Source organism: Gadus morhua, chromosome 11, assembly GCF_902167405.1.
Source record: "Gadus morhua chromosome 11, gadMor3.0, whole genome shotgun sequence".
Lineage (NCBI taxonomy): Eukaryota > Metazoa > Chordata > Actinopteri > Gadiformes > Gadidae > Gadus > Gadus morhua.
In genome coordinates, this window is record NC_044058.1 from 9,909,963 (window position 1) to 9,929,033 (window position 19,071).

At 43.2% G+C, this 19,071-nt stretch overlaps 2 protein-coding genes across 2 annotated transcripts; one reads left to right on the forward strand and one right to left on the reverse strand.

The window, feature by feature from the left end:
- Positions 1 to 3,911: 3,911 nt before the first annotated feature.
- Positions 3,912 to 8,800, reverse strand: eaf1 (ELL associated factor 1). The gene is made up of 6 exons (XM_030370706.1): positions 8,559 to 8,800; positions 7,673 to 7,767; positions 7,296 to 7,432; positions 6,819 to 6,991; positions 6,073 to 6,309; positions 3,912 to 5,890 (listed from the first exon to the last, which is right to left on the reverse strand). The coding sequence occupies exons 1-6, from the start codon at positions 8,659 to 8,661 to the stop codon at positions 5,841 to 5,843; spliced, it is 795 nt and encodes a 264-aa protein (XP_030226566.1). The 5' UTR covers positions 8,662 to 8,800; the 3' UTR covers positions 3,912 to 5,840.
- Positions 8,801 to 8,919: 119 nt separating this feature from the next.
- Positions 8,920 to 18,651, forward strand: mettl6 (methyltransferase 6, methylcytidine). The gene is made up of 5 exons (XM_030370705.1): positions 8,920 to 9,401; positions 9,496 to 9,630; positions 17,601 to 17,771; positions 18,026 to 18,167; positions 18,265 to 18,651. The coding sequence occupies exons 1-5, from the start codon at positions 9,111 to 9,113 to the stop codon at positions 18,420 to 18,422; spliced, it is 897 nt and encodes a 298-aa protein (XP_030226565.1). The 5' UTR covers positions 8,920 to 9,110; the 3' UTR covers positions 18,423 to 18,651.
- Positions 18,652 to 19,071: the final 420 nt, after the last annotated feature.

The following is a 19,071-nucleotide window of genomic DNA, read 5'->3' on the forward strand; positions in this document are numbered from 1 at the left end:
CTGTGGGAGCTTCGGTGTGGGAGTTATAGCCTAAAACTCGTTTTCAGAACATTCCATTGGCCAAATAGGAGATAGACAATGTCGTCGTTTTTTGGCGCCGCCCTGTGGCGACATTTTCCAAAGACAATTTTCCTTTGCCAAATAACTCCCGCCCACATTAATAATTCTTGGCCATATTTTCTATATAGACTCGGGTTTGCCCCTTGATGGTTCCCTTATAGTTTGAAGAACATTCCTCTGGCCAATTAGAAGATATACAATTTCCTCGTTTATTGCGCCCCCTAATGGCGAAAAATTCCGTTTTTTTTATTGAACGCCATTAAGGGTAACACCGACATGTGTCTAAAATTTGGGCTTGATTCGATGTCTAATTTTGGTATTTTTTGAATTTTTGCGTTTCGGCGTAAAACGTAGCTAATAAACCAATGTTCAAAACGCTACCGTTTCGTCGTCGAGGGTCGGATCAAAAAAGTGTTCAAGCATTCTTTGCGTGTGCGTCTGAAGATGCCGTGTGCAAAGTTTGGTGTCGATTGGTCAAGAAATGTGGGAGGAGTAGGGAAAAAACAGTTTTGCGTTTTTTGCGATTTTGCGAAAAAAAATTATAGACGCAAATGGGCGTGGCCTATGCCAAAAGATGCAGCAGACTCCAGTGCATATGTGCGTACAAGTTTTTGACTGTGGGAGGTTCGGTGTGGGAGTTATAGCCCCAAACGCGTATTCCTTGGTATAGCGCCACCTAGTGGCCGGCATGTCTGGATTTTGTCGTCTGCGTAGTCCCCACGGATCTGGATCTAGTCATGCAATTGGCGTGTCGGCACCATTTACGGTTTGGGCTGTGGGCACACTTTTAGGGAGGTAAGTATAATAATAATAAACACTACAAAAACAATAGGGATCCAACCTGTTGGCTTGGACCCCTAATAATAATAAACACTACAAAAACAATAGGGATCCAACCTGTTGGCTTGGACCCCTAATAATAAACACTACAAAAACAATAGGGATCCAACCTGTTGGCTTGGACCCCTAACTAGAACTGCAAGCAGTTATGCAGGGGTCCAAGAAGTGTGCATTTCGCCGGCACAACGCGACAAGAAATGTGCATTTCGCCGGCACAACGCGAAGCAAGTATTCAAAACGCTACCGTGAACAACATGTGGATATAAAGGTTTTGACTGTGGGAGCTTCGGTGTGGGAGTTATAGCCTAAAACGCGTTTTCAGAACATTCCATTGGCCAAATAGGAGATAGACAATGTCGTCGTTTTTTGGCGCCGCCCTGTGGCGACATTTTCCAAAGACAATTTTCCTTTGCCAAATAACTCCCGCCCACATTAATAATTCTTGGCCATATTTTCTATATAGACTCGGGTTTGCCCCTTGATGGTTCCCTTATAGTTTGAAGAACATTCCTCTGGCCAATTAGAAGATATACAATTTCCTCGTTTATTGCGCCCCCTAATGGCGAAAAATACCGTTTTTTTTATTGAACGCCATTAAGGGTAACACCGACATGTGTCTAAAATGTGGGCTTGATCCGATGTCTAATTTTGGTATTTTTTGAATTTTTGCGTTTCGGCGTAAAACGTAGCTAATAAACCAATGTTCAAAACGCTACCGTTTCGTCGTCGAGGGTCGGATCAAAAAAGTGTTCAAGCATTCTTTGCGTGTGCGTCTGAAGATGCCGTGTGCAAAGTTTGGTGTCGATTGGTCAAGAAATGTGGGAGGAGTAGGGAAAAAACTGTTTTGCGGTTTTTGCGATTTTGCGAAAAAAAATTATAGACGCAAATGGGCGTGGCCTATGCCAAAAGATGCAGCAGACTCCAGTGCATATGTGCGTACAAGTTTTTGACTGTGGGAGGTTCGGTGTGGGAGTTATAGCCCCAAACGTGTTTCTCCTTGGTATAGCGCCACCTAGTGGCCGGCAGGTCTAGGTTTGGTCGTCTGCGGTCACCTCACGTACCTGGATCTAGTCATGCAATTGGCGTGTGTGCACCATTTACGGTTTGGGCTGTAGTATCACTTCTAGGGAGGAGTGCTGGAATAATAATAACTAGAACTGCAAGCAGTTATGCAGGGGTCCAAGAAGTGTGCATTTCGCCGGCACAACGCGACAAGAAATGTGTGTTTCGCCGGCACAACACGAAGCAAGTATTCAAAACGCTACCGTGAACAACATGTGGATAGAAAGGTTTTGACTGTGGGAGCTTCGGTGTGGGAGTTATAGCCTAAAACGCGTTTTCAGAACATTGGCCAAATAGGAGATAGACAATGTCGTCGTTTTTTGGCGCCGCCCTGTGGCGACATTTTCCAAAGACAATTTTCCTTTGCCAAATAACTCCCGCCCACATTAATAATTCTTGGCCATATTTTCTATATAGACTCGGGTTTGCCCCTTGATCGTTTCCCTTGAGTTTGAAGAACATTCCTTTGGCCAATTAGAAGATATACAATTTCCTCGTTTATTGCGCCCCCTAAAGGCGAAATTTTCCGAAATTTTTATCGAACGTCAATAAGGTTAGCACCAACATGTGTGTAGAATTTGGACTCGATCCGATGTCTAATTTTGGATTTTTTTGGATTTTTAATTTTCCACGTCTAATTTAGCTAATAAACAAATATTCAAAACGCTACCGTTTCGTCGTCTAGGGTCGGATCAAAAAGGTGTCTATCATTTCTTTGCGTGTGCGTCTGAAGATGCCGTGTGCAAAGTTTGGTGTTGATTGGTCAAGAAATGTGGGAGGAGTAGCGAAAAAACAGTTTTGCGGTTTTCGCAATTTTGCAAAAAAAAATTATAGACGCAAATGGGCGTGGCCTATGCCAAAAGTTGCAGCAGACTCCAGTGAATATGTGCGTACAAGTTTTTGACTGTGGGAGGTTCGGTGTGGGTATTATAGCCCCAAACGCATCTTTCCTTGGTATAGCGCCACCTAGTGGCCGGCGTGTCTGAATTTGGTTATCTGAGTAGCGGTGCCGTACCTGGTTCTAGTCATGCAATTGGCGCGTGTGCACCATTTACGGTTTGGGCTGTGGTTCCATTTTCACGGGGAGGTAGTATAATAATAATAATAAAAATCCTTACAAAAACAATAGGGATCCAACCTGTTGGCTTGGACCCCTAATAAAAAAAATCCTTACAAAAACAATAGGGATCCAACCTGTTGGCTTGGACCCCTAACTATAAAACTCAGGGTCCCTTGCGTGATGACCGGAGAACGGGACGCCGACGGGGAAAGCAAGCTGCCATAAACCCTCAGGAAGAGAGCTGTGCCCGGTGGACTCTTTGCTGTGAGCCAGCAGGGCTGCCTTACCGCTCATTCAGTCATCATGGATGGACACTGAAACAGGCGACCACGTTGCACCGCAGGGGTTCCAAAGTGCGACGCATTCGGACGCCCCCTCCCTCGGGGTCTCGTTTCAATAGGCCTACCGCACATCAACCAGATTTATATCAAAGCCAGTCAGCCGTTTTTGTATTATTTTTGTTATAATTATTTTGTTTGTTGACTTTGTTAATTTAGATTCAATCAAGTATTTCAGAATCATAAATATAAATTGTGCTATAAATTATTTAAAGGGAAAAAAATGCTTATTTATGTATTTCTCGTTTTTTGTGTTGACAGTTTGAAGAGAAATGTGTAAAACTGTGAGTTGGCGGTGGCGGCGTACTCAGTGTCCAGGGTGTTTGCTATCATTGGTAATTGGAGCGTGCTCCTCCAGGCACCCGCGTCACTTGAATTCAAGCTATTCTTATTTAAGACCAGCGATATAACCAAATATCACCGTTCTTTCTTCCTACACTTTGTTGTCTCCTTTTTTCGTTTTTCTTTGTCTGTGTAAGCTACTTTTTTATTTAAACCCAAATATTCACCATTCTAAGCCCCTCTATATTTAAAAATAAGATTTGGGTCAGTCATTTTTGGAAATCTGAAAGGATTTTATTGATTACTATTTTAATCAGAATAATTACGATTTGTCTGGGAATCAAATTATAAACTTGCTGTAGGCTCGTATGTCAGTCCAGATTTTAAATTTGTTATCACATCATGAGATCATCTGTCGTTATTATTCTTGCCAATCACCTTCAACTGAATTAATTATCGAAGCATTTAAACTCCCTTGGCTTATGAAATGTTTTGCAGTTCCGACAGTCTACCACCAGAGGGCAGTGGTTGTACTGTTCAGCTTCCAGCAGACAAGACGGTGCAAGACTGCCCGTACACCTAACAGACACAACACATTATTGAAATTGATGCAAACTCTTAATACAATTCAAAAAATTCTATCTTACAAACAAGTTACGAATAAAAAAGACATCAAGTATAATGCACAATACAAGAGGTCAAAAAACAATGTTTTGAAATCACAGACAAACAGTAAGGGACAGTAAAGTGTCTGCATGTTAACTTAGTTACAAGGTGTAAAAAAAGCTAAAGTCTAAATCATGACTGGCTACCTGCAGCTTTCCAGTTGAATTGACTTTTGAAAGAACTAAATTTGAGTCCCAATCCAAGTTGAAGATTGTAAGAATGAGACGACCATTGAAAGACAATACCGGTTTGTTAGTTTAGGTAGCTCATACTTGCTTTATGTGCCGTAGTTTGATTTTTAATATCTGTTCATCGTTACATATATGTTTTCTGAACCTGAATACTTTAGACTCCTTCTCTTACATTGTTCTTCGCTTGCCATGAAAAAAACGTTACTGTTGTGAGATTAAAATGGACAGAAGGATTTAGACTGGTGGAGGACGGGTGTGTGGGTGTGTGTGTGTGTGTGTGTGTGTGTGTGTGTGTGTGTGTGTGTGTGTGTGTGTGTGTGTGTGTGTGTGTGTGTACTGTTTCACTCAGCTCGGTGGATAAACTAACTCAGTTTGGTTAAGAGCCAAAGGGAGAATCACTTCAAATCACTCTGAATTCAACGATGACCTAATAAACGAACACTGCGTTTTGTTACGGAACTCCAGATATATAAGTGGACATTTTACGTCATAGAAAACCTATGACAAACAACACTTACAGGCAGAACATGAGTCGAACCGAGACAAACAGAAAGAATACTTGCTGAACATGCTTTGAAACCAATTCTACCACCAGGGTGGCTCTTGTTGTTTGGTATGGCAGAGGGTCGTGTCGCTATTTCAGGCCTAGCATAGTTTATAGCTTCCTTGGTGGTTGAAAGTACAAAAGGGGAAAACAAATGGAAAGTGCTTCAGAGTGGGCTGGGACAGGCTTCAGGAGGGGGCGACCACAGAGCTCAGATGTCCACCGTGGAAACATTAATTTCAGAGACCGATTCATACGGTATTAGGTGTTGTTCAGCGATTCTAATCTCTCTCTTTTAGGTTCAGGTCGTCTCTAAAGCCTATTTCCTGTGTTTTTCGCTGGTTTGTAATATTTTCAAATGGACATTTTCTACATTTGAAAATGTGATCAATTTCCAAATGGCAGAAGGCTCGATTTTTGCATGCCCCTTTATAAAATGAACTCCTGTTACAGAGCATCTTCGTCACAGCAATACATTTAAGTGTGCTATGCCTAGACATTTCCTATCAACTGAAGGCATAATTATTATTACACCTTTGAGGTTCTCTGGATCAGAGGGAGGTAGGGGGCCACAAAGGGCACACTTAAAAACCTTAAAATGATAATCTTCTAGACTGTCTTTTCTCTTTCATACAAAGCAAAAAATATACATGTAGTAAAAAATACACTGTAAAATATCGAAGTAGGCCAGCTTTGAGGGGAATACTAAATAAAATAAAAGTCTGTTACCACAGCATTGGAATAATGGAACTGGCGTTACAGTTGAAAAGAGATAAGGTGGGGGCGGGGCTATAACTTCAATCATCATCGCTGTCGCTGCCTGATTCACTGAGCTGCAGATCATTTCCTGCAAAGACAGGAAACAGAATGCATTTGAAGACGTCACAAATCTCTCAGTTCGTTTTTCATAAGTTATGGAAGCACTTTCTTACTCCGTAAAGCACATCCCCCGAGAAACCCAATACTCCCATCTTGTTTCACATCAGGTAATACAAAGTACCCACAGCCCGCCCTCCATATCGGACTCACGGAGTGTGCTCATGAGCTGGTTGGTGCCCTGCTGCCGGTCAGGGGCCCCGTTGGCCAGCGGGTTTGGGTTGGGGGAGGCGTGGGGGTGGGGCGGTGGCTGTGGTAATGGCGCGGACGGAGGTTGTGCGTCGTGTTCACCGTCACTGCTGGAGCTGTCGTCGCCGCTGGCCGAGTCCGACGAGGAGCTGCTGCCACTGCTGCTCATTTGCTCGATGACCTCCACCTCCGCACGCAGCTCTGCCCATAGCGGGGCCCAGTCAGGGAGAGGGAGGGAGGGAGAGACAGAGTGCGAGAGAGCCAGCATCAGAACCAACTTTTAACCCAAAACCGAGGCAGGGTAATCCATCGCTCCGGCATCAATGATCTTGATAGTTATTGATTAACCAACAGGGACAACATTTCACAAGAGTAAGGGGTGGACAATAAATCAATATTGATAATAATCCCGATATATTCTGCCATGAAAAAGTATATGCTGATATCAAATTTGGCCATATTGTCCAGCCCTACCTAGAGTGTCATCAAAGAGCCCCTACTTGATCACAGGGTTTCCCCAACTCCGGGCTGCCACCAGCTGGTAGGCTGGAGTGCAGCTAGCCACCATACATCTTGGTGGACAATCCTGCTTGTGATGTCCGCAGTGGATAGGTTTTGCGTGATGGCTTGCAATGACTTATCAGCCGCACGCCCGGTGGAGAAATAAGGGACCTTTAACATTGACGATGCCTTTGGCCGAGGGCCCTCACCTCTCTTGATGTCATCCAGCTGGGGCTCTGGAGAGGGGTTGTCCTTAGAGGGGGAGGGGGAGGTCTTAACTCCAGCCCCAGGCTTGGTGGGGGCCCGGAACTGGGAGCTGGGCTGGTTGGACCGCACCGACTGCTGCTCAATACGGGCCTGTATCTTACTGCTGCCCTCTGCCCTAAAACCACCACACACAGCCAGACAGACACCCATGTAAAGCGCCATGGTAAAGAGATTCCTCCACTGCTTACATGTGTCACAAACCCCCAAAGCTGTATGTAAGTGTTTAGGATATTTGACAATCAGTGGAGGGAGCTATCTGGTGAGTTCTAACGTTGGAACTCTCTGGTGAGTTCCAACGTGTACGTGCCATTTGCTAATCATGTCTCAGCCTTTGTGGATTAGAAATAAACAGGAGTTCCCAAATGGCTACAAGTTCACCTTACCTTTGTATTCCCCATGGGGGCTATCTGCCCGCTCACCTGGTTTTCTTGACCTGGATGCTACTGATGAGCTTCTCCAGCACAAACTCCCCCGTGTCGTGGTTGATGATGAGGACACAGTCCTTCTGGTAGGGCCGCTTGTTCCCTTTGAACACCGTCATGGGGGGTGTGGAGCCCTTAGGTGAAGTATGATACATAATTTGCTGCCCATTACCGAGTATCAAAGACAGATGTTTCATCCCTAGATGGGATGCTGCATGTTTTACTTTTTTTCTTTCAAAATGAGAAATTACAGCCAACGTATAACATATTGTGATGCATGCTTGTTATAGGTTTGCAATGGGTTTGTAGTTTGTGACATTGAATTTAGTGGTTTAGAGGGTTGTGTCAAATAAAGAAAAAGAGGATGTTCTTACTGGAATATGTGGCAACGTTATGGTAACTTCATCCCCCTTTCCGACCTGCAATTCTCCCTCGCAGCTGGTGTCGATAGAAGCTGGTTTGAAATCGTCTGTAGTACACAAAAGCATCAAAACAGGCCTCAAAATTGTTGCTACACACAGGTGTGGGGAAAAGTGCATGTCATGTCCGCTTTTTCTTCCCCTTCAGAGTACTAATTCCGTGCTCAGTCATAAATGCAGAAAACCTGTAACCATATGACAGACTCTACACAAGAGATTTGTTTTTTCATGATATTAATTTTCTATTACGCAAAAAACAGTCAACCCAAGTGAAAAAAAATATTTTCCTTCTGCAAACGCAATGTGTAGAAAGAAGATTGCTTATTTGGAAAGTAGGACAAACAATGGGCATGGGTTGTAATGCCGCAATTCTTTATGGTTTACATTTTAGCAGTAGGCTTGATGTCAGCATTACTATGACCCACCCCGTGCACAACAATGTCTTCATTTTTGATAGGAGCATTGGTAGATCATGGGACAATTGGGCCCAGTGCAAAAATGCCCAGGGCCAATACTGTGCTGAAAACGACCCTTGTAGCACTGCACTACTCGGGGAAGTACAACCAAAGACTAATTGATTGGGAGAGACGTTCGCAGGAAAACAGATAATCGAGAGGAGGGGCATGCATATTTGGGTATGTCCCTGTACGCGTTCACACAGCAGACCAGATGGGTACAGGACGGAAGGCAAATGGCAGCCTTAAGATGGATGTTTAATTGTCTGACTTTAACAAATGTAAAGGTCACGTAAAAACGCCACCAAACGATTCACTTCGTAAATGTGGAAGTTGGACTTCAAGCCATTAATCCCTTCATCTCATACGCTCTTTTAAAAACTCACATCTGATTGTATGGAAGGACGATTTGGGCTTCTTCTCAAAGCTCTCTCCAAGCTTCAACACATGCTCCTCTTTATCCAAAAGCGGATTTGTAGTTCCGTTCATTGCTTCTATTATATGGTCAAAATTGACATTGGTTTAAAATCACTGAACATGTACAGAATTTGTTTATGCAAAGTGAACCCAGCAGAGGCGCACTGGTAAGCCCAATGACGAACTGCGGCGAGCATCTGTTTCCTGTTTGGTTCCTGCTACGAAATACTTCCGACAGTGTGCGAAAACATCGTTTTAAGATGATATTTATTACCTTTATTAAACATTAGATTAATAATCCATGATTACACATTTATAAATATAACAACACATATTACATTACACATCCGAAACATAGATTTTTTTTTAGAGATAGATGAACTAGACGGATTGTGAGAAACCCGACGCGGAAGAATATATGGGATGGACACGGTGGGCTCATGTTGTATACACTGCTTTTGGTGCTGAGTCTGACCACTGATTGATACAGTGTCAGGCGTTAAAAAAACGAACTATCCAACATGGAATCGGAAATAAAGTGTTTTACAAGCGATCATGTATCCACTGAAGAACAGTCTATTTGCGATAAACCCCAGGATGAGATCAACAGCAACTTAGACATGTCCCTGAGCCAAGCAGAGTCGCATAAGCTCCCCATTGACAAGACTCTGGTCTCAGAATTCAAGCAGATGAAATTAGAAAAGGAAGCACAGAAAAACTGGGACTTATTCTATAAAAGAAACACTACTAATTTCTTCAAGGACAGACATTGGACTACGCGGGAGTTTGAAGAACTGAAGTCGTGCAGACAGGTATTAATGGATGAAGTAGCCTATATGGATTTGGTGATTCACAAACAAGTCAAAGCGAGTTTTATATGTCGTTTTATTCTTTTTATTTTTTCAGTTTGAGTCTCAAAGGCTGGTGCTGTTGGAGGCTGGTTGTGGCGTAGGAAACTGCATTTTTCCTCTGCTGGAAGAGGATCGCAACATCTTTATATACGCCTGTGACTTCTCACAGAGAGCTGTGGACTTTGTCAAGGTATTACATGTTTTTTTGCTACATAACCATCTAGCTGTCTTGTATCATGGATCACTCCCTCTGTATTTCAAACACAGCTATTGCATCTAAAACGTCTTATTGGCGGATAGTTACCCATGGTAACTGTATTAAATGAGACACATTGTGGTGTTTTCCTAACAAGTAAACATAGTATATGAGTTCCAGACAACATGTTTTTGAAGCTGTTTGCTGAAAATAGCTTTGAGGAACAAAAATCCCGCCTACCGCTATTCCCCTCTGTTTCAGTCCCTTCAGAATATGCTGTTTCTGGTGTCTGTAGCTTTAATGCAACTGAGCTGCTGTCCATTGCATACAAATGAGCTGTCAGAGTGAACCACAGCATGGAGGAGAAGTGATGTTGTCGTTTGGTAACTAGGCGGGATACTTTCAGAAATGCACATCTCACTCAAAAAATCATGTAGACTTATTTCAAAGTTTGTATGCGTGTGGAAGCACCAGCGACCCAAAGCACCACCCCAAATCCAAGGAAAAGTGTTGTTTTCATAAAATCCTGTTTAAAATGTTTTGTTAATAAGTCATTTTAGCTAATTAAGTGGTTAAGCAATACACCTGCTGTGCTCTGCTTATTGAAGCTGAAATGGCATTCCGAGGGGAAAGGCAGGTCAACGAAAATAATACTTTTTTAAAGGCTATGTCAGAGGGTTTGGTTCTCCTTCTCTGTCACCCGAGAGGGTTCTTGTCTCGTACTCTAATGGTCTGAAGTATATTTGAGAAGAAAAATTCAAACGGGGAGGACCTGCAGCCCCGATGGACAAGACCTGCAGCATCCAAGGACACGGGTTGCTGAAGGCATACAACGGTCATGAGTGGATGCCAGTACATGCTGACCTGAGAAGGATCTCGGAAGAACTTTGAGAAACCCACAGTAACGAAGAAGGGGAAGACGGGTGCAACAAAGGATAGCTGTTGTAAATTCCCTATTAGTTTGTATTGTATCGTGTATATATATATATATAATGTATATAGCGTTATTTCTATTCAGGCACTTTGGGCAGCCCAGGTAGCGCCGTAGCGTCTTACGCCCCGTGCCCACTACATGCGTCCGTCGACTGATCCCCATTGACTTTCAATGGGGACGGACGCGCAATGCATTGTGGATCCGTCCGTTCCGTTGGAGCCGTCGGCTCAGTCATGGCTCAGTCAAAAAGTTGAAAAATTTTCAACTTTTTCATTCATACATCTGTTCATCCATTCCGTCATTCATTTGGTTACTTATTGAAGCCATCATTGATGTCATTCGTCTGCAAGAGATATAAACATCCTGAACTGTTCCCTGTGTATGCGTCTACTCTCTGACCGGAGTTACCGTCCAAGTGATCCCAGCAAACACACACATACATTCTACAATAATAGCAGAATGATTTGGATGAATGGAGAAGGAAGGGCAATGGTGATGGAGACAAAGCACATCTAGGGAATCGCTGGAGGAGATGCTGTCTCTTATTGTTGTGTGATCCAGGTGAAGGGCACTCTGCGTGCTTTCGTTGCCTCGGTGTGGAGCACGCCACGTCAGCCCTGTCGGGATCTGCTTCCTGCGCCACCTGTCAAGCTTTACCTCGACAACCTTTACCTCGAAGACCTTCTTATTCCAAGACGAAAGGAAGCTGCGACCAGAGACACCATGACGGTGAAAAATCATCTCTCTTCCTTGGGTTTCACCATTACCTGGGAAAAGAGCTCCCCGCTCCCTAGCCATCGGCTAGTCGACTTGGGACTTTGCCTTGACTCGGCCATGATGTCAGCGAGGCTCTCGCCTCCTTGGAGAGATGCCGTTCTGCGCTCTCCAGCTTTCATGTTCGCAGCAGCGCACTGTCTATCGTGCACCTTTTGGGGCTGATGTCATCTGCCCACTTCGTGTTTCCCCTGGGTCTGCTCTTTATGCACAGACTACAGCGGTGGCTCACCCTCCACAGGTTGGGTCACAGTTGAAACAGTTGACCAGAGCTTCCGGGCGGATCTCATATCTCGCAGCGGTCATCGCCAAGAAGAGTGGCGGAAGTCTATAAGGCGAAGTCTAGGCGACTACGCCAACGATCATAGAACTAGAGATATATTAACATAACTATTGTTTTGCTTAATGTCCGCTTCTGTCATTTGAGGCTAGAGAATGTTATCCCATGTCAGCCAAACATGGGGATGTGCTTGAGCACAAGGCCCGAGCCTATGGTAGTGTAGGCCGGTGGGGGTAACGCGTTACCCCCACTCATAGCTTGCGAAATAGATCAGTTTCATTCAGCCTTTGGAACACATAAAGTAACAGCATGTGTCACCGCCCCTTAAGTGCATTTATGTTTTAATTGTATGGGATAAAGTTACCTTTTAATATTTTTCATTGACCACTTAGTTTTTGTTCTCATGTTTCCAAAAGCCTGAAACTTGTGTGTTGCTACTGATTGACCTCATCATAGCCTACTTTATCCTGTTGTTTGTAGATTTTACAGTGAGGCATTTCTTTGTGCAGACAGGGATATTTTTATTTCAGGAAAACATTTTCCCATAACCTGAACAAGTGTTATACAGACATCGAATCGAAGCTCAAAATAATTTTCGAGTCCTCCGTGGAACATGTGTCTGCCAACAAAAAGTTAGGAATGACGAATGACGGTGCACTGGATAGACAGCATTACCTTAAAGCTACAGCACCTCTTTTCCATGTGACATATAAAAGCGGCACCTACCCAATAGACATTTGTAAATATATAATTTGAATTAATTTTTGGTTGAGAAGTTACATTTAAATGCTCTACTCTGTCATTTGAGTCAGGGAGTTCAGAACCCACATCCTTTTCTTCCCGATGAAGCTGCCCAAAAGAATGAGGCTATTGTTGTTGAGCCTTTTGTTGCCTGCCCCCAGTTTTCTTGTTTGCCCCTCAAGTCCAGTCCAGCTCTAGAGTTGGCCAACCTATTGTCAGACAGCTGGCGGCAGCAGACGTCTAAACATGTAAGCTGCCTCGAGTAAACATCTACAATTGCAAATACATATTCAGCTATAACCCTCTTTATTATTTTTTCTGCTGAATTTTTGTATTCCACGGCATGGTGCAATATTTGATTGATACGCTGATTGGTCAATAACGTTCAGAAGTCATTTCACTACAAATCAATCGTTAAAAACAACGTCAAATAAAACGATCAACCTATTTGGATTAAAGATCACGTGTGTTGGTTGCGATGAGCCACCTGTCCCGGTCCGCAGAAGGAATGTAAGCGGCAGTAATACCTGCGGAACAGGTATTGCTGGATACCTCCCCACAAAGTGGCCACATAGGCTACTTTGTGGGAATTGTCCCTCAGAGGGGACACTCCGCCCAGCAGGTATTGCTGGCCGCATACAGCACACTCCGATCCAAAAAAATATTTTCCTTCTACAAACGCAATATGGAAAGAAGATTGCTTATTCGGAAAGTACGACAAACAATGGGCCAGGGTTGTAATGCCGCAATTCTGGATGGTTTACATTTTAGCAGTAGGCTTGATGTCAGCATTACTATGACCCACCCCGTGTCCAACAATGGGCCCTATCTTGCATCCGGCGCAAGTGACTTAGTCAATGGCGCATGTGTCGTTGCTAGTTTACAACTGGCGCAGAGCGTTCTTTTCCCACCAGCGCCACTCGCCGGTAAATTAGGGATTGATCATGCGCCCCAAGGGGCGGTTCGGCGGAAGGAGGAGGCGTGTTCTGGCGCAAACAGTATTTTGCCGTCTCTGAATACCATTGCGCTACTGACCAGGAAATACCTGGTTTAAAGTCAGTGGCGCGTTGTTCAGATGCTATTTTAAGGGCGCATGCATACATGCGCATGCGATGCATACGGATTGCTTGTGCACCTCGCGCATACTCTTTGCTTCTCTCATCTACCTAGCCGCACATTCTTGGTAAATTATTTGGGAAAGAACAGCTGATGCAGCGTTAATAAGTTGTACTTTTAAATCAATGCATCTGCAAACACCGTACAGCAAACACATATTTTCTTGACACAGACATTTGTAGTTCCGTTCATTGCTTCTATTATATGGTCAAAATTGACATTGGTTTAAAATCACTGAACATGTACAGAATTTATTCATGCAAAGTGAACCCAGCAGAGGCGCCCTGGTAAGCCCAATGACGAACTGCGGCGAGCATCTGTTTCCTGTTTGGTTCCTGCTACGAAATACTTCAGACAGTGTGAAAAAATATATTTTTAAGATTATACTTATTACCTTTATTAAACATTAGATTAATAATCCATGATTACACATTTTTAAATTTAACAACTAGTGGTGGGCCGTTATCGGCGTTAACGGCTGCGTTAACGCAAAACTTTTATCACGCGATAAAAAAAATATCGCCGTTAATCTATTTTCAAACACTTCCTTGTTCGGACCCATCACGTGACTGAACTAACCAATCAGAAGCTAGAATTTAGACTGAGGTAAACGTGAGGGAATCAGAGAGGCAGATTAAATAGAATATCCTGACTGTGTTAATCCTGTAAATATGTAATAATTGTGTAACATAAATATGTAAATGATTAACTGACTAAAAATTGTAAGTACATTTCTAGCAAATTAACTCCAATTTAAATTATGTTTGTTTATTCTACAACTTTCAAATACTGAACAACTAAACCTTACATTATTATGGATTATTACACGGCTCTTCTCAATGCTGTAGACTGCTCCATTCACTTGCATGGGCCTTCCCAACGTTCAGCTATCAATTATTTTTGTTTATGCTCCGTTCACTTGCAAGGGCACTTCACAACTTCCGGCGGTGAATTATATTTGATAATTCACCATTGGCCAGTATAATTGACCGCTGTCAAGGTAAACAAACAGATTTTTTGCCGTTTGCCATTTTAATCTAGATTGATTTTGGAATTAATCTAGATAAAAAAAAAAAATCTATGTCCACCACTAATAACAACACGTATAACATTACACATCCGAAACATTGAATATTTTTTTTAGAGATAAATGACGGATTGTGAGAAACCCGACGCGGAACAATATATGGGACGGACATGGTGGGCTCATGTTATATACACTGCTTCTTGGTGTGTCATGTTGTATACACAAGCTATGTGCACCTCAAATGATATTATGAATCATAAAGACTGCGTCTGACGTCCCTGGTACTTCCACAACAAGTTAAGACTCGTAGTGGGGGTTATCTCTGCCATGGTTGAGAAGAATTGGGGGAAAGAAACTTCGGCTTTGACTCTCTTTGACAGCTGGCGGCAGCAGACGTCTAAACAAATAAGCTGTCTCGAGTTAACATCTGCAATTGCTAATGCATGTACAGCTATAACCCTCTTTATTATTTTTTCTGCTGAATTGTTGTATTCAACGGCATGGTTCAGTATTTGATTGATACGCTGATTGGTCAATAACGTTTACAAGTCATTTCACTACAAATCCATCGTTAAAGACAACGTCAAATAGAACTATCGTCCTATTGGATTAAAGATCACATGTGTTGGTGGAGATGAGCCACCTGTCCCGGACCGCAGAAGGACCGTAAGGGGCAACCGGAACGTTATTACCCGACAATACAGAGTTGCAAGTTTTACTTGGCTTTTGAGAACTCCCGCCCACAAAGACTACATGACAGAGAAGCTGAACGGACCCTTGTCTTCTGGAACTGTGCCAATCGATTTGGGGATGCCTACAGACAATTATGAAGAGTTCATTCCGGGGGATTCTTTCATTCATGTCAACGACATTCCCGATGCCAAGGCGATGGCCCAACACCTGCTCGAGTTGGACAAGAACAACGAGAAGTACATGAAGTACTTTGCTTGGAGGCGGTTTTACACCGCCACGCCGCATCTTCTGACCCTTGCAAACGAGTTCACACAACCCACCTGCTTGGCCTGTGACCATATATCGAGGGACAATCGATATAGCGTTGTTCATAATCTGTATGGGTGGTACCATTCAAGCAGATGACTGCTTCATGTAGGGCAGAGGACTTCAACAGGGGGCCCAAGTTCTTGTATCTCTTCCAATGTATACCTATTTTCCTCCCTACAACCTTTTCCATTCTCTTGATAGCTCACTCTCACAATTTATTTGGAACAAAAGCACCCCTAGGATCAAAAATGAAATACTACAAAAACCTAAAAAGTTGGGCGGCCTAACTCTCCCTAACTTTTTGCTTTACTATTGGGCTGCAAACATTAGAACAATATTGTATTGGTGAAGCACCAACAGCCAACCTCCATCATGGCTGCAGGTTGAGGAAGCCTCATGTAGTCCCTCTTCTCTGATGTCGCTGTTGTGCCTCCCCCCGACTTTTTTTGCTAAACACGCACTCCAGTAGTGTTGTGGTGAAGAACTGCCTTAAAATCTGGATTCAGTTCAGGCGGCACTTTGGGCTGCAGATGATGCCTGTCTCGGCCCCAGTACATTCTAACCCTCTGTTCACTCCGTCAGTTATTGACAAGGGTTCTTTCATTTGGAAAGACTTAGGGATTGATTCAATAAAACTGCTTTACATTAGTGCCATATTTGCTTCCTTCAACCAGCTAACTCAGACTTTCAATTTGAGGCCCACTCATTTCTTTAGATACTTGCAAGTCAAGAGATTTTGTTCGTAATCATTTTCCTGGCTTCCCTGCCCTCCGTCCCCCCACTCTTGTTGATACAATATTTGATGTTGTTAACCCCAATCTCAAAGGTACCATTACAATACTGTACAATACTCTTCTCAAAAGTCAGACGACAACCGCTGATGCTTTGCGCAATGCTTGGTCTGCGGAGCTTGGGGAAGATATAGGTCCAGTCGCATGGGAGCATGCCCTGAGGTGGGTCAACTCATCGTCTATCTGTGCTCGTCTTGGGGTTTTACAGTGCAAAGTGGTTCACAGAGTTCACTGGTCTAAAAGTAAGCTTGCTCATATCTACCCTGACATTGATCCAAAATGTGACAAATGTCGGCAACGACCAGCCAATCTCAGTCACATGTTCTGGTCTTGCCCCACCCATGCTCCTTTCTGGACTTGCGTCTTTGACTCCCTCTCAGGCATCACATCTGCCAACATCCACCCTCACCATTACTCGCCCTGTTTGAAAATAAATATTGATGCTATAATCTTTTTTCATTTTAGTGCTGTTACTGTTAGTTTATTTTTTTATGGCCAACCATCGCAACAAAAAACGGCTGCAGAAATTCGGTCTTCTGTCATTGATCAATGTGAGGACATATTAACTAGTGCTGTCAAGCGATTAAAATATAATATTAATCGCATTAATGCCATTGTTAACTCACGATTAATCGCGAGCAATCGCGATTAATTGCAAATCTTTAATTGCTGCAATGAATCTTTAATTGCTGCAATGAATCTTTAATTGCTGCAATGAATTCTGTTGTTGTTGACTTAACATCTGTCTTTGCTGTTCAATTCAAACAGTAGTCTATGAGTAATATATCGTCGGTAACCACTGTTTTTAGGGTTTTGCGAAATTGTGCCAGCTTGACATTCAGTGGTATTGGATGTGTTTTAATAAAACACATTCAATACCACTTTAACTTTTGGGAAGGGGCGAAAATACAGGTAAGCTGATTGGAAAAAACATCTGTCTATCACCAATCAGATTACCACCAATGCCATGTTGTTGACTGAACAGTCGATACCCGCCTCAAAACCAACGCTGATTGTCGTTAAGCGAATGGCTTCAAATTTTCTCCGTCGCAGGTTACCAGGCTGATCTGCGATACATACAATGGATCTCGCAAAATCTAGATGGTCACATGAGGCTAGCTCCCTACATGGAACAGAACATAAGATTGAATGAAAAATATACAAATGAATGAAACGCCATCCCTGTATTTGACTACAGGGATCGCAAGAAGCTGAAATCTTACATCAGACAAAGGTGAAGATGTGACAGATTTGGTAGAAAGCAAGTATATCCACTTCAGCCTGTGTGTCTGTTGGCAGCAACACCCCCTGTACTGCCCCGAGCGCTGCAAGGCCTTCCGGTGTGACCTCACCCAAGATGACCTACGGGGCGAAGTGCCGCCAGCCAGTGTGGATGTGGTCACCCTCATCTTCGTCCTTTCGGCCATCCACCCCGAAAAGATGGTGCGGTCCCTGGAGAACATTTTCCGGGTGAGGACAGCAATGGAAATGCCGTGTTCGATGTCACATTTCAATAGCTATATATTATTTTGCATTTATTTTGAAACCCTTACTTAACTATCCCCCCCTAACCCCCCACCTGCTCCCTAGTCACATATATCTGGATTCACTTTAAGTCACTTTGGATTTAATGTCTGAATGGCTGAATAGTAAAGTAGTTCCTTTTAAATGAAAGGTGAGCGTGGCATGGTACAGAAACATTTGCCTCTGTTTGTGTGTCTCAGGTGTTGAAGCCAGGAGGCTGTGTGTTGTTCAGGGACTACGGACTCAACGACCACGCCATGCAGAGGTTCAAAGCCGCCAACAAGCTGGGGCAGAACTTCTATGTCCGGCAAGACGGCACCAGGTCCTTCTTCTTCTCCAAAGGTCAGTTTTATGATTGCAGACGGGAGGGACGTCAATAGCCAAGTGCAGTGCATTCCACTGACTACAAAATACACTTATGTGTCACTTCCTTCTTCAGAGCTCCTTGCTGAACTGTTTGAAGGGAGGGGCTTCCGCTCTGTGGCCAATGACTACGTCTTCAGAGAGACCGTGAACAAGAAGGAAGGCCTCTGTGTGCAGAGGGTTTTCCTACAGAGTAAATTTACCAAGACACACCAAACAGAGACTTCGCCCTGAAGAACCAAACCCAACCCTGTTCACACAAGGATTATGTTTTTCACCATTAGCTAATAGGTTGAGAATCTATGATGGATGGAAGCCTTCCCTCACCAACTGAAAACTGTTAAACGGCCAATACCATGTTGCAAAGGATCTATGATTCCACTCTGACTTGAGGATGACTATCTGATTCTACACACGTTTTATATGTTTAACGATTTTTTTAATTAAAGGAAAAAAACAACAATACCAGTGTTTTTCTTTTTGTTGTGTGATTTTAGTTTATGTGGGCAACCATACCATTACACATAAAAAAAATTAAAAACAAGAACAAATTCTAATTGCACTGTTCTCCCTCTGGGTAAATAAGTAATTCATTCATTAATATTAATACAAGCTACATGAAAGCCATTTATTTGATATCTCAGAATAGACAATGTTTTGTTTTTTGTTTTTTTTTGTCACCGGACCTCATTAGATTTAAAGGTCCCATGACATGAAAATCTCACTTTATGAGGTTTTCTAACATAAATATGAGTTCCCCTAGCCTGCCTATGGTCCCCCAGTGGCTAAAACTTGCGTTTGGTGTAAAACGAGCACTAGCTGTTCTGCTCGCCTTTGAAAAAACGGAGGCTCATGCGCGCTGATTTGGAATGTCTGTGTTTAG

Coding starts and splice junctions, on each gene's coding strand:
- eaf1 (XM_030370706.1), bottom strand. CDS start 8,661: ATGAACGGAACTACAAATCCGCTTTTGGATAAAGAGGAGCATGTGTTG. Junction 7,768..8,558: donor GTCCTTCCATACAATCAGAT/GTGAGTTTTTAA, acceptor TGTGTACTACAG/ACGATTTCAAACCAGCTTCT. Junction 7,433..7,672: donor TAACGTTGCCACATATTCCA/GTAAGAACATCC, acceptor ACTTCACCTAAG/GGCTCCACACCCCCCATGAC.
- mettl6 (XM_030370705.1), top strand. CDS start 9,111: ATGGAATCGGAAATAAAGTGTTTTACAAGCGATCATGTATCCACTGAA. Junction 9,402..9,495: donor AACTGAAGTCGTGCAGACAG/GTATTAATGGAT, acceptor TTATTTTTTCAG/TTTGAGTCTCAAAGGCTGGT. Junction 9,631..17,600: donor GAGCTGTGGACTTTGTCAAG/GTATTACATGTT, acceptor GTCTGTTGGCAG/CAACACCCCCTGTACTGCCC.